Source organism: Bos taurus, chromosome 16, assembly GCF_002263795.3.
Source record: "Bos taurus isolate L1 Dominette 01449 registration number 42190680 breed Hereford chromosome 16, ARS-UCD2.0, whole genome shotgun sequence".
Lineage (NCBI taxonomy): Eukaryota > Metazoa > Chordata > Mammalia > Artiodactyla > Bovidae > Bos > Bos taurus.
In genome coordinates this window covers 49,505,212-49,519,225 of record NC_037343.1, presented here as the reverse complement: position 1 = coordinate 49,519,225, position 14,014 = coordinate 49,505,212, and the positions used below count along the sequence as shown (strand labels likewise).

At 61.1% G+C, this 14,014-nt stretch overlaps 1 protein-coding gene across 5 annotated transcripts in view; it reads right to left on the bottom strand.

Moving 5' to 3' along the window:
• Positions 1 to 14,014, bottom strand: part of MEGF6 (multiple EGF like domains 6) — a 102,146-nt gene that overhangs the window by 19,472 nt on the left and 68,660 nt on the right. For all 5 annotated transcript variants that reach the window (XM_059875755.1, XM_059875753.1, XM_059875756.1 and 2 more), the window contains 8 exons: positions 6,003 to 6,128; positions 4,970 to 5,092; positions 3,388 to 3,510; positions 2,922 to 3,059; positions 1,948 to 2,067; positions 1,469 to 1,591; positions 766 to 936; positions 300 to 431 (listed from right to left, as the gene is read on the bottom strand). In XM_059875755.1, coding sequence (XP_059731738.1) covers positions 300 to 431; positions 766 to 936; positions 1,469 to 1,591; positions 1,948 to 2,067; positions 2,922 to 3,059; positions 3,388 to 3,510; positions 4,970 to 5,092; positions 6,003 to 6,128 — 1,056 coding nt within the window. The remainder of the gene's footprint in view (positions 1 to 299; positions 432 to 765; positions 937 to 1,468; positions 1,592 to 1,947; positions 2,068 to 2,921; positions 3,060 to 3,387; positions 3,511 to 4,969; positions 5,093 to 6,002; positions 6,129 to 14,014) is intronic.

The window sequence follows — 14,014 nt, the reverse complement described above, 5'->3', positions numbered from 1 at the left end:
CTTCATCAGACCCCTTTTTGTCTCAGTTAGCTGCTGGCTTGCTTGTGGCTGGACCCTCATCGACCGAAACATCTCTGAGGGGCAGACACCAGGCTCTGCGAGCCCCCAGGGTCTCACAGCACCTAGAAGAGGACCTGGCGTGGAGAAGGCAGCTGGGAGACCCTGAAGGAATGAGTGAATGGAAGGACCCAGGAAGCCCCTGCCCAGGACGGTAGGAGGAGTGGACTGTCCGTGCCATGCAGGTCCTAGGGCTCCTGGGCCCTGTCCCCCACACAGCCCCGCCCCCATAGCAGCCTCACTCTCGTTGCAGACGAGCCCGGTCCAGCCGTCGGGGCAGTCACAGCTGTCCAACGTGGGGAGGCAGGTTCCCCCATTCCTGCAGTCATCACAGGTCAAGCTGCAGTCTGGGCCAAAGGTGTCGTCCAGGCAGACTGGGGGACGGATTGAGAGAGGAGCCTCAGAGCCTGGCCCCTCGCCCTGGACCCTACCCAGAGAAGGGGACACAGGGCATCCTCGGGCCATGCAGGCCCCACGTGGGTGAACAGAGACAAGGGAGCCACATAGGGGCCAGAAAGGGCCTTAAGTGGGCAGCCAGGCTCAGCCCCGGACACACTGGGCAGACTGAGCAAGCCTCTTGGCCTCTCTGAGCCTTGGTCAAACAAGGCGCTCACAGGAAGACTTCCTCATGCCCAGGACCGTAGGCTGGGCAGCAGCCGGGCCCAGGGGGTGCTGGCACGGAGGCCCGGGGACGGGCCCGCCTCTCACCATACTTTTCCTGCAGTGTGTGTTCGCCCCGTGCCTCGGCCTCTTCCTCCTCAGCCCCGACGTAGTCGTCTTGGAAGAGGTGGGGCAGCTCGTCCTGGAGCACCGCGACGTGCAGAGGGGGGCGCCCGAGGGGGAGGTGGCCGTCCAGGACCAGCTCGGGCAGCTCCAGGGCTGGGCAGAGCACGAAGGCCCCTGAGTCCCTGCCGCTCACCTGTCCTCGTCAGGATTGACTCCCCTACCCCTCGGTGCCACCCCAGGACCCCCACCTACAGACTCCACCATGCCCCTCCTCACCCTGGTCACCAGGAGTGAGCCTACTTCTCAGGACAGAGGAGGCTCCAGGTCCTGAGGACCTGACTCTCGCCACGTCCGCCCCAGCTGTCCCGGCTCCCGCACTAGCCCGAGGGACCCTTAGTGTGGAGAGGGCACGGGGACAGGAGAGCCCTCTGCTCTGGACGTGGTCCTCAGTCCCTGAATGAAGTCCCTCCTCTCGTCTGGGAGGGGCTGAAGCTGGACCACTGGGACCCCTGAGTAACACCTTGCCTGGGGGCCCCTGTCTGTCCAGCCCCTCCCACCCACCCATCCCTAGCCCATCCCACAGTGGGAGGCTGGTCTGAGGTGAGGTCCATCCAGCTGGGAAGCAGGGAGTGGGGCCCCGGTGCTGCAGGAAGACAGGGTCCCATGGGGCCAGGCGGAGACTCACAGGTGCAACCCCTGCGGTCCTCGTCCAGCTGGTAGCCGGCCTCACAGGAGCACTGGAAGGAGCCGGCCAGGTTGGCGCAGTGGTGCTCGCAGCCACCGCGGCCAGAGGCGCACTCGTCCACGTCTGCGGGCAAACCCAGGGGTGGCGCCCGTCCTCCAGGGGTTGGGGCCTTGGGGCGGTGCTCCCGCCCCACCCCTCCCCATGGGATGGGGACCTGCTGGGTGACACCCACGACACAGCCACCCTCCTGGCCTCCTGCTCGAGAAAGGGCAGGCCAGGGGCAGTTGGGGGTGCAGGCCCAGCCCAGAGAGAAAGACAGTGACCACACAGGGGAGGAAACAGGAAGGCCTCCACAAGCCTGCAGACGGCAGGCATTAAACCAACACCCAGAGACAGAGTGCTGGGCGGGCGCCAGAGCCCACCCCGTGTCATCCTTAGGACGGCCCACTCCCCAGCCACCCCAGCCGCCCACCACTCACCCTCACACCCGCAGCCATCCGCACTGAGCCGGTAGCCAGCATAGCAGCTGCACTCGTAGCCACCGGGGCTGTTGGTGCAAACCTGCTGGCAGCAGGGGGAGGCGGCACAGTCGTCGACGTCTGCAGGGCACACACCACAACCCAGCTGGCACCAGTGCCACCCACGTGCACTCCTTCCACAGCATGGTAGTGTGCACACACCTGCACACAGCCACACGCACACCTCACAAACACACCTACACACCACGTGCACACCTGCACACAACCACCTGCACACAACCACACGCACACGTGCACACAAAATCCTGCAGGCAACCACACGCACACCCACCCACAACTACCTGCACACAGCTACACGCACACCTCACAAACACACCTACACACCACGTGCACACCTGCACACAACCACCTGCACACAACCACACACACACACGTGCACACAACCACCTGCACACAACCACACGCACGCCCACCCACAACTACCTGCAGGCAACCACATGCACACACACACTTGCACATGACTGTATGCACACCTGCATGTGAGTTGCACATACTCGCCCACAATCACATAGGCACCCAGGTACGTCCCCGGCCCTGCACACACGGCACACCAGGACGCAGGTGGCAGCCCAGGGCCACCCCGCCTGCTGTGGGAGCAGGGTAGGGAGTGGCAGGTGCTAGGAAGTGCCCGCTGATGCAGAGGGGATGCTCACGTGCCACAGCACATGGGTGTTGACCAAGCGGCTGAGCAGAGCTGCAGGTGGACATGGGGCGGTGGGTGCTCGGCGGGGTCTCGATGCTGCCTCTCACCAGGCCCCCTTGTACCACCCCCACCCCTTCCCGGGGCTGAGGGAACAGGACTGGGGGCAACAGGAGGGAGGTTCCCATTCACGGCATCAAACCCGGGCACTGCCCCAGGGCAGCAGCGAGCCTCTGGCTTGGGGGACGGCAGTCAGGAAGGAGGTGGCTCGCACCGATACACGTCCTCTGGTCCTCATCCAGCTCGTAGCCATGGGGGCAGGTGCAGACGGGGCCCGCGCTGCTGTGGCTGCAGCCGTGGGAGCAGCCGCCGTTGTCTGCCTCACAGCTGTTCACAATCTCCATCTCGATCCCTGCGGCCAGAGCCACCAGGGACGTGGGATCAGTGCTGGGGGGATACCCCGAGCTGGCGCAGTCCTCCCGCCCTAGCTGCTGCCAGTCCACTGGGAAACAGGCTGCACGGAGCTCCTGGGCTCAGTGGACCCTGGAACCCTGTCCTCCTGGGGTCCCTCTGTCCTCCCCCATCCTCCCAGGACCCACAGTCAGCCCCCAGGCCCAACGCCGCCCTCGACTGACAAGGAAGTTCTGCCCCTCAGCCAAAGCGAGCCGACAGCTGTGGGGGCCTGGGGAGCCATGTGGCATCTCCACGCCCGGTGGTGCCGTCGCCCACTGTCCACTCACGGTAGCACTGCCGGCCATCAGCACCCAGCTCGTAGCCCGCATTGCACACACACTTGAAGGAGCCGTGCGTGTTGAGGCAGCCGTGTGCACACTGGGCCAGGCCCGTGGCACATTCATCCACATCTGATGGGAGACATTGGGGGTGAAGGGCACTTTGGGCCACTGGCCGGAGAGGCTCAGCCCCCAGAGGTGGTCTTCACCAAGGGGTCAGGGCCCAGGCGCCCTGTGCCAGTAGAGGCCCCCGGTGCCCTCTCCTGCTTCCCTCTGAGCACCTTTGCTTTCATCAACACACTCCAGGTGCTCGGGCGCTGTTCCGCCTCTCTGAGCCCACGGTCCCTGAGATGTGTGTGTGTCTGCTCTTGCCAAGCACCCCTCATCCAGGCCAGGCACAGAAGGGGCCTTTCGCCACCAGCCTCCGGGGGCCAGTGGGAGAAAGCGCACTCTGTCATCCAGGGTCAAGCTACAGCTTCTTCCCTGTGGCCGCGTGGCACTGGCCTCGGGATCTAGCATCCCTGATGACTGCCTCAGTCCCGCCGCCTGAGAGTCCCTGGAATGAAGCTGACCCTCAGCCTCATTTCCCACTGGGTTCTCTGCAGCCACTGCATTTGGAATGCCAGGACATGTCCATCACATTGGCAGTGAGACCTAGAACACTTTCCTGATAGTGACGTGGAACAACAAGCTTCTACACCCACAGACCTGTCTCTCTGATGGCTGTCGGGCAGGACTCCTTGGGAAATGACCACTGCATGCCCTGGAGGCACCACATCACTTCAGAGACTCACCCCAGGAGTCAGGGGGACAGGCCCAGGCTGCTCATCCACAACCACGTGTAACAGGGGGGAGCAGGGACACCCGAGTCCTGAGGTGGGGCAACCAACACTGCACAGTGGACGCCCATGCAGCCATGAGGTCGGAGCATGTTCTAAGAAGCTGTGCCCACCACGCTCTGGGGTGATGCTCTATGCACCCATTAACCAACAAGCCTAGAGACAACCTGGAAACTGGCTCGGGGATGTCACTCGGGTCACAGTGATGACCCTTTCTCTAATAAGCAGGTTGTTGTTTACTCGCTAAGTTATGTCTGACTCTTGCAACCCCATGGACTGTAGCCCTCCAGGCTCCTCTGTCCATGGGATTCTCCAGGCAAGAATACTGGAGTGGATTGAATTTCCTTCTCCAGGGGATCTTCCCAACTCAGAGATCAAACCTGCATCTTCTGCTTGGCAGGTGAGTTCTTCACCACTGAGCCACCAGGGAAGCCCTAACAAGCAGGTACTGGTTAGCTAACACCTAAGAGAGAGATTTAAAACTAACAAGGCACCCTGAGAACTGTCTTCCTGCAGACACGAGACTCTCTTTGGGAGCAGTTCCTTGAGCTCCCGCCCCTCCTCTCCATCTCCCACCCTCCACCCCGCCACCGGCAACCCCAGTCCTAGAGATGACCCTGCATCATCCCAGGTCAGCCGAGAGTGACAACACGGGAACTGGCCCCGCACACACAGGCCCCTGAGGGGGGATGCAGGGAGCTGACCCCGTGCGGCTGACCTGGACTGGCCCTAGCACAGAGAGGGCGTCTTACCTTCGCAGGCCTTGCGGTCTACTGCCAGCTGGTAGCCCGCGCGGCACTCGCAGTGGGCAAGGCCCCGGAGTGCCCGGCACCTGTGCATGCAGCCGCCATTCCTGTCTGCGCATGGGTTTCTCCCTGCGGTCATGGCCAGGAGGAATGGGGGCAAAGGGCAGGCGTGGAGGATCCAGCAGGTTTGGGGTCCCCACCCCAGGGCCTCTGGTGAGCCCCCACCTAGAGATCTCACCCCTCCTGCTCTGTCCTGACAGGCTGGGACGTGGACTAGGGGCCAGGGGAGCCCCAGGCACTCCCAGACGACTCCAGAGAAGACAGAGGGCGGTGAACGCATGGCCAGCTCCCCCACCTCTCTTCTTGTCGGAGCCCCAGCCCTGTGAACTCGTGCCACCCTGCCCCACCGCTGGCCCACACTCAGTCCTGACCCCCAGGGACCTAGAAGGCCAGGTAGGGTGGGAAGGACTCCCTCAGCACCAGCCCTGCACCCATCCCTTCCCACTTCTCAGGGGTCTCCTGGGCCTGCTCCACCTTCTCCGTCAGCAGAGGACCCCTTCCATGACCCACAGCCCTGGGACCCCAGGGCAAGGAGCCAGACAGGGCCTGGCCAGTCTCCTCTGCCTGAGGGCCAGGGCTGGGGCCTGCATGCCCACGCCAAGGCCAGGGCAGGCCTCAGAACTGAGACAACACAGGATGCCCTTCCTCTTCATGCCGGTACCCCCATCCTAAGCTTCCTGCCCCCAAAGACGTGAGATCCCAGAGCACAGCCTGACGGGCTTCCTCCCCAGGGCCCAGAGGGGCTGGATGATGCCCCATCACTCTCCACAGTCAAGGAGCCCCCAGTGTGATCACAGGTCAACCAAAGGCAACGACATAGATAGGACCCCTCAGACCCTCCTGCAACACCAGTGGCCAAGCAGGGAGGGACTTGGCTGCATGATCCCCGGGGAAGGTCTGAAGGAGCATGGAGAACGGGCAGGGGGTCCCAGTGGAAGGCCCAGCCCTGATCCCCTGCCTTCACCCCTGGGACACTCACGGACGCAGCGCCTGCCATCCTCCTGGAGCTGGAACTCGGGCCGGCATTGGCAGCGGTGCTGGGTCACTGTGAGCTGGACGCAGTTGTGCTGGCAGCCACCATTGCCCACAGCGCAGGAGTTGATGGCTGGAGACCCGAGAGGAGTCAGGTCACCCCAGGAGGACGGCCCGGCCGAAGGGCTCCACCCCAGGCAGGCTCAGAGCACCTCCTGCAGGAAGCTTCTGGCACCTCCGAGCCCCTCCGTCCTTCCTGTCCGCGTCCCAAAAGCAGGGGCTTTGAGAGGGCAGCACAGCTCCCGTCCAGGTCGCAGGCCTGGCTTTGTTTCTCGGCCCACACATGGGACACACAGGGCCATGATCCGAATCTGGGTCCTCTGGTCCAGCCTGCCCCAGGACTGGATGTAAGGAGGCACTGCAGAGCGCCCCAGTGGAAGCTCAGCCCCTGCCCCGCAACCCCGGGCACAGAGCACAAAACACCAGGCCCTGCTGAGGGTCAGGGCATCCAGGGCTCAGGGTCCAGCAGGCTGGGAGCCTCCCTGGAGGAGCAGGAGGCCAGCAGGGGCTGGGGAAGACCCACACACTCCACTGTTGGTCATCAGGCCAGGGCAGAGGGGCAGGCATGGGCCTCCGTGGACAGCCAACATGACCTGCAGGCCTAGCCACCAGCTTGTCGGACCACTGCAGCACCCGCCCACCCCAGGTGGGGCCTCACCCCCACCTGACCTCACCCAGACCCCACTCCTCTCAGCAGCTGTGGGGACAGCACTTGGTGAGGTCAGAGCCAGGGACCCCCATCCCAGTCCTAGGATGCCAGGGGTCCAGGTGTTCCCGCTCAGGCCCACCTACAGCAAGGCTCTTATGGGTCAGGCTGGGCAAGTGGGTGCCTATGTCCTGTGTGGATGCGTTGAGGCTGTGCCCAGGAAGAGGGCACTGGGCGAGACTGGGCATCCAGGGAGGACACCTGACCTCCGGTAGCTCCACCAAGTCGCTGGTAGAGGCCTTGTGGTTAGGGAGGGACAGGTCCCCAGCTCTGCAGTAAAGCTTCAAGAATGCACCGCGGTGAGGCGCAGATCACTGCCCAGCGGGCCTGGGCCAGAGCAAGCCTGAGTGCTGGTACTAAACACAGCGACCGCCGGGGGGCAGGGATTCATCCCCAGACACCACCTGTGCTGTCATCACAGACTTCAGGGGGGCCTCAGGGCCTGAGTCTGGAGAGGCCATTCACTGTCAGTGGGTCTGGGGGCCAGGAGCGATCCACCCCACCACTGAGGCCCGTGGAGCCAGGAGCAGCCGTGTCTGCACGCAGAGCAAGCGAACAGCCTCAAGGCTCAGAGTGGCCAGGCCCACAGTGTCTGCCAAGAACAAGACTTCCTTCAAAGCAAGTATGCTCCCCAAAAGCCAAAACCCAGCACTCGCCATCCTGCTGGTTCCCCACGAGGAGTGTGTGGGGGAGGAACTAGAGCTGAGGGTACCCCCGGGGCCGAGCCAGCCCTGCTCTTGGGGTGGAGTGAACACCCAGGGTGCAGGGCAGGCTGTCTCCTGGCCACATCTGCCTCTGCCACGTGTCGAGGGGGAGCAGCAGAGACCCGAGATCCGGTTCGGACGGAGGCAAGCAGGATGGCCATGTCTCCGGTCCCAGACAGCCTCTAGGCCCCCTCTGCAGCCACCCACCCCCAATTCTGCGCTGACCCCCAAAGCCCCACATTCCTCCCCCGAGACAGCTCTGCTTAACCCACTGCCATCAACTCCAGAGGCTTCCAAGTATGGCCTGAGCCAGCCCATTCCTGGGGCCCTGTCTGTGTTTACAGCACCAACTGCATCACTGCTCAGAGCTCATAACAAGAACCAGAAGCCCATCCTGGCAGCGCCGGGCAGGCACACAGAGAGAGGGCCAGGGGAACGGCTGGGCAGACACTGCAGCTGCAAGGACGTCCCACAGAGCTATGGCAGGACCCCCGAGACGGGTCCAGGGGCGACCTGGTACTGGGCCCACAGAAGCCCACCGGGGAAGAAATCCCACGGAGGTGTCCAGCTCCCCATGCAGCTTTGAGCCTCCCCAATACCAGCCCGAGTCTCTTGCTCTGCTGTACAAATCCTAACGTTCCAGATGCCCCCAAGCTGTGCTACACACGAGGAAGCCAAGTCCCACATCATCATCTCACACATCCTGTGCCCAGGATGCCCGGAAAGCTTAGCAAGGTAGTTTTTCTCAGGCACTGGGCTGTACAGCTCAGGGGAGGGCCAGCCTCTGCATGCCCAGTGCCTAGAGCTGGGGATAAAGCTTCCAAGCCCTCAGGTCACTGTGAGTCATAGCCACGGAGTCCACATACCATTGCCCCATGCCTGAATGGACCAGGCTCAGAGCTGAAGCTTCGAGCTTCAGGAGCGAGGGGGTTCCACAGCCCCTAAGGGGACCAATGTTTGTGTACCTCTGCAATTCACATGTGCACTTCTAAAATTCAACCATCAATGTGCCCATATTTGGAAGTGAAATAATGAATTGTGGTGCTGGAGAAGACTTAAAAGTCTTGGACTGCAAGGAGATCAAACCAGTCAATCCTAAAGGAAATCAACTCTACTTTGGCAACAAAGGTCCATCTAGTCAAGGCTATGGTTTTTCCTGTGGTCATGTATGGATGTGAGAGTTGGACTATGAAGAAGGCTGAGCGCCAAAGAATTGATGCTTTTGAACTGTGGTGTTGGAGAAGACTCTTGAGAGTCCCTTGGACTGCAAGGAGATCCAACCAGTCCATTCTGAAGGAGATCAGCCCTGGGATTTCTTTGGAAGGAATGATGCTAAAGCTGAAACTCCAGTCCTTTGGCCACCTCATGAGAAGAGTTGACTCATTGGAAAAGACTCTGATGCTGGGAGGGATCGGGGGCAGGAGGAGAAGGGGGTGACAGAGGATGAGATGGCTGGACGGCATCACTGACTCAATGGACGTGAGTCTGGGTGAATTCCGGGAGTTGGTGATGGACAGGGAGGTGTGGCATGCTGCGATTCATGGGGTCACAAAGAGTCGGACATGACTAAGCGACTGAACTGAACTGAACTGAATGATGAAGCTGAAGCTCCAATACTTTGACCACCTGATGAGAAGAGACAACTCATTGGAAAAGACCTTGATGCTGGGAAAGACTGAGGGCAGGAGAAGCGGGTGGCAGAGGATGAGATGGTTGGATGGCATCAGTGACTCAATGGACACAAATTTGAGCAAACTCAGGGAGACAGTGAAGGACAGGGAAGCCTGGCATGCTGCAGTCCATTGGTCGGACATGACTTGGTGACTGGACAACAACAATTCAGGTTAAATGAGGTCATAAGGGTGGGGCCCTGATCCAACAGAATTTGTGTCTTTAAAGAAAAGATATAAGGACTTCCCTGGCGGTCCAGTGATTAAGACTCCAGGCATCCAATTCAGGGGACATGGGTTTGATCCTGATCAGGGAACTAAGATCCCACACGCCTTGCAGCCTGAAAAATTAAACTAAAAATATTTTTTGGCTTCTCTGGTGGCTCATACAGTAAAGAATCTCCCTGCAATGCAGGAGACCTGAGTTTGATCCCAAGATTGGGAAAATCCCCTGGAGTAGAAAATGGCAAATCACCCCAGTATTGTTGCAGCCAAAAAAAATAAAAGTATTTGTTAACAATAAAGACCTCCCTTTCTCTAATATGGGAAGGAGCTTAAAAAAAAAAAAACAGGAAAGACATAAAGTCTCTCTCTGTCTCTGTCCCCATGGCCACACGAGGCAACAGCAGGAAGAATGTTCTCATCAGGGACTGGACTGGCTGGGACCATGAGTGAGAACTGTCAGCCTGCAGAACAGTGAGAAGATAAACTTCTCTAAGCCGCCCAGTCGGTGCGTTGGTTAGGGCAGCCTGAGCCGACTACTGCACCTTCACTTCCCAGTTTGCAAGCACCAGAACCAGGGGACTTGCAGGTTCTAACAGAAACGAAAGTGAAAGCGTTAGTCATTCAGTTGCATCTGACTCTTTTGTGACCCCATGGACTGTAGCCCGCCAGGCTCCTCTATCCATCGGATTCTCCAGGCAAGAATGCCTCCAAGGGATTTTTGAGACCAAGGGATCAAACCCATGTCTCCACCAGGGAAGCCCCGGGTTCTAATAGTGCAGGCTACAACTCCGTCTTTCGCCTGCAGGGGTCGCTCCAGCCCAGAGCCAGGTGTGAGGAAACTGGACCTTCTAGATGTCCTACAGGGAGGAGGATCTGCTCCATGCATGCTGGTTGACTAGCCACTGCTGGAGATGCAGGTGGTACCACCTGGAGCCCAGCATTAGGTGTGTGTGAGTGCCATGGAGGTGCAGGTAGGGCTCTGCACGGTTGACCTGCGAGGCAGCTCCGCTGGCGAGGCCCTGGCCTGGGACACCAGCACGGTGGCCCGCCCGAGCTGGTCATTCAAGGGGTTGTGCCTGGCAGGCTGCTGGCGTTAGGACAAGCCTGTTGGCAGCGTGCTGAGCCCACCAGCCCACTCTGCTCCAGCCTCCAACCCCAGCCGGTGGATCAGAATAGGCTGGATGGCAGCTTTGTGGGTTCGTAATGACTGCCCTCAGACTGGCTTGGCTTCCAGGTCCCAAGAGCCTCACACCACGTGTGGTCAGCAGCCATGTACAGCCCATACTTCTAGGAAGCCCTCTGTTGGCCACAGGGCTGGGATGGCGGGACTGGAAAGGGGTGGTCCACCGGCTCAGCCAGTGAGGGAGACTCACGTGGGCTTGGCCCGCCGGGTACTCCTTGGCAGCTCACGGTTTGCCTACAGCCTGGCCTTATGCATCCTGCCCCATCCCCGACCCTCTGCTGGGGCCTCCACACTGCCCAGGGTGGCACAGTTCCCCTGCAGCATAGATTCAGCCGCTCCCACCCACAGGCCACACTCCCTCCCACCCACCGGCACCCACATCACAGACTGCACCGCCCAGCACCCACGCTCACCAGGCCCGGCCAGAGAAAGCAGCAAAGCTTGGACACAGGCCCTGCAGCTGCCCTGCCCAGTGCCTGCCCACCTCAGGACATGCACTCACAGGTGAGGACCCGGGCTCTGCAGCCCCTGGTACACATTCCAAGGTCATCCGCATTCTCACACCTCTCCCCCCTCCCACGCTGTGCTCCCTGCTAGGTTCTGCCCTCATAAACTCTCTGACTCTAACCCCCCACCTCCTGAGGCCCCAGTCTGCCCCTGCTTCCCCACAGGGTCTCTGCATCCAGCCCAAGGGTCTGTGGGCACTGCCCCAGCTTCCCCAGGTCAGGGTGCAACCCTCCCGTCCTCCCTGGGCACTGGCAGCCTACAGATACAGGGCTTGGTCTCGGGCACAGGGGTGACCTCCCAGGATGGCCTTGGGCAGGGTGGCCCTTCCTGCTCCCTGTTCAGACTCAGTGGCCCCTTGGGGCTGGGAAGGCACTTTCAGAAACTGCAGCCTGGTTCAGGCCTGGAGGTGACTTGAAAACGTGGCCAGAACTGTCTGTGGTTTGCAGGGACGAGCTCTGCCAAACAGCCTAGCAGTCTCCACCCCTCTGCTGCCTGTGGCTTTGCCAACGAAGCCTTCAGGGGCCCTGGAAGCCTCCCCGCCAAGGAGTCGGGGGACAGCAGGCTGTGGGGCCCTGTGCAGACACCTTGCTATCCCCTCACCGGGGAGACCCAGGCCTGGGGAAGTGTCTGCCCCGAGGCCACTTAGCACACCTGAGGGAGAACCCCAAAGGCAGGCGGGGTGCAGGAAGAGCCTCCCCGTACTGTGGGCACTGTGTGTGCCCTCAGTTGCTCAGTCGTATCCGACTCTTTGCAGCCCCTTGGACTGTAGCCTTTCAGGGCCTCTGTCCATGGGACTCTCCAAACAAGAATGCTGAGGTGGGTTCCCTTTTCCTCCTCCAGGGGCTCTTGCAGTGGGGCTCATCTGACTCCAGACCACCAGGGGTGCAGGCTGACAGCAGAATCCTCCCCACAGTGTCCATCCAAAAGACTCAACAGGCCTGAGGCCGAGGGGAGGAGGAGGAGGGGACCTGCCTCTCCCCAGGGGCTGGCCCCGGGGCGTCACAGGGGCCCCTCTGCTCGTTGACAGTGACATCATGGCCCCTCAGACGGGGTGTGCTGCTCACCATGGGGAACATTCAAGGCCAGGATCCAGGAGGGACCTCTGGGCAGGAGTCACCCTAGCCCGGAGGAGGAGGGTTTCCCAAAGACCGGGAGTGGGTCTCCATGGGTCTGCCTGGGTGCACTGCATGGCACAGAAAAGAATAGGTGCCCCCAGGCTCGCCGCCCAGCACAGCTCTCTGCAGCTCCATTTCCCACAGTCTGGGGAAGGACAGGGCCCAGTTCCTCATCCCTGAGGGTGAGAAGCAGGCTGGACCAGCCCTCGGCCTCTCTGCCCACCTCTTCCCACCCCAGAGCCTGCTGGGGCGGGGGTAGGGACAAACCCAGGGGGCTCCCAGGTGGAGCCACCAGGAGGTGGAGCACCCAGGACACCAGGCTGCTTCTGCTTCTTTCTCTTGGGCCCAGGCTGGACAAGAGCAGCCAAGGTCAGACGTGAGGCACTCAGGGGCTTTGAGGCTGACAGCAAGATCCTTCCTGCAAATTTTCACTTTAAAAATGGAAACTTTTTCCCCGTTATTTGCAAGGGGCCTTTTACAAGGGAGGGGCGCAGGAAGACTGTGTGCTTTCTGTCTTCTCCCTGCCTCTAAAGCACCTTGAAAGAGTGTTTCAAGTTTTCCCTTGTCTGTTTCAAGGCCTCCCCACCTCCTTAAGCAAAACCACCTTTGAAGACTTCCCAGATCCCTGGGTACCATGATGCGGCACCAACCTGAGAGCTCCCAGCACGCAGGGCCTTCCCACCCTGTATGGAGGAAGAGCTGTCACATCCCTGTGGGTACCTTCTTTATTCTCACTCTCTAGCATTTCCATAACCCTCATTCCAAGCTGCTGAAGGGAGGGGTGCCCGGACCTGTCCCCTGCCTGCCCTGCCAGTCCCAGGAGAGCTCAGAGCACTCCTCCCCTTGCCCAGAGGATCCCAGCAGGCCCCAGGGAGGGGGTCCAGGGCAGCTGTGCTCCAACTGCGCAGCCCGCCTGCAGCTGGCCTGCGTGGGGGAGGGGACAACTGGGGAGGGGCCTAGTCCTACGCTGATCTTCCCATCAATGTCTGCTGAGACCCTAGGGTGGGCTGGGCCCAGAGGGTGCCCCCATTGTGAACCTCAGACAAGGCCACCAGCTCCTCCCCACACCCTGCGGTCTGGGAGTCCTGGAGGAGAAGCGGGGAGGGCCCACACCTCTCACAAAGCAGCAGGGACTTCCAGCAGCCTGGCAGGGGCCAGGCAGTGCCCTTCACCAGGCCCCACCTGGAGCCCCTCATCTGGTGCTCGGCCGCCCTACCCATCCCAGGGCCGTAGGTCAGGTGCTCTGCTGCTGGGGAGGGTCCCTCCACAACCCAAAGGGGCCCTTCAGGGAGAAGGGAGGGTGCCCCTAGAGCAACTGCTTCCTGCTCTGCCTGGGAGAAAGTCCCCAGGAGACCCCTATCTGCTCTGGAAACTTTCCGGCAAAGCCCGGGCCCCCCACAGGGAAGGCAGCCCCCAACAGACCCGGGCTGACAAACCCACATCACTCCCAGGAGACCTGGGGGTTGGCCTGCAGGTGTCAGCTCCCAGGAATTTCAGATACTTGGAATCTGCCCACAGGTGTGCGTGCGTGTGAGTGAGTGTGTGCAGGGGAGGCAGCATGTATTTCCCGCCGCGACTGGAAGTTGTGGAATGTGGGTATTTCACCTGCCCCCTTTGACGGAAGCAGACAGGAGGTGGGTGGCCAGGAGGTGAGCACAAGCACCCAAGAGAGCTGCAGACCCCCTGAGGTCCTAGGGACCATACAGTCTGGGGGTACAGAGTTGACGGTGGTAGGCAGAGGGGGTGGTAAGGTCCCAGCAGCCTCATACCAGGCTGTGCAGACCACACTGGGGGTCCTGGCATCAGATCTTTAGAAGACTCTGTGTTGTTACTGCTTTTCAGTCTCTCA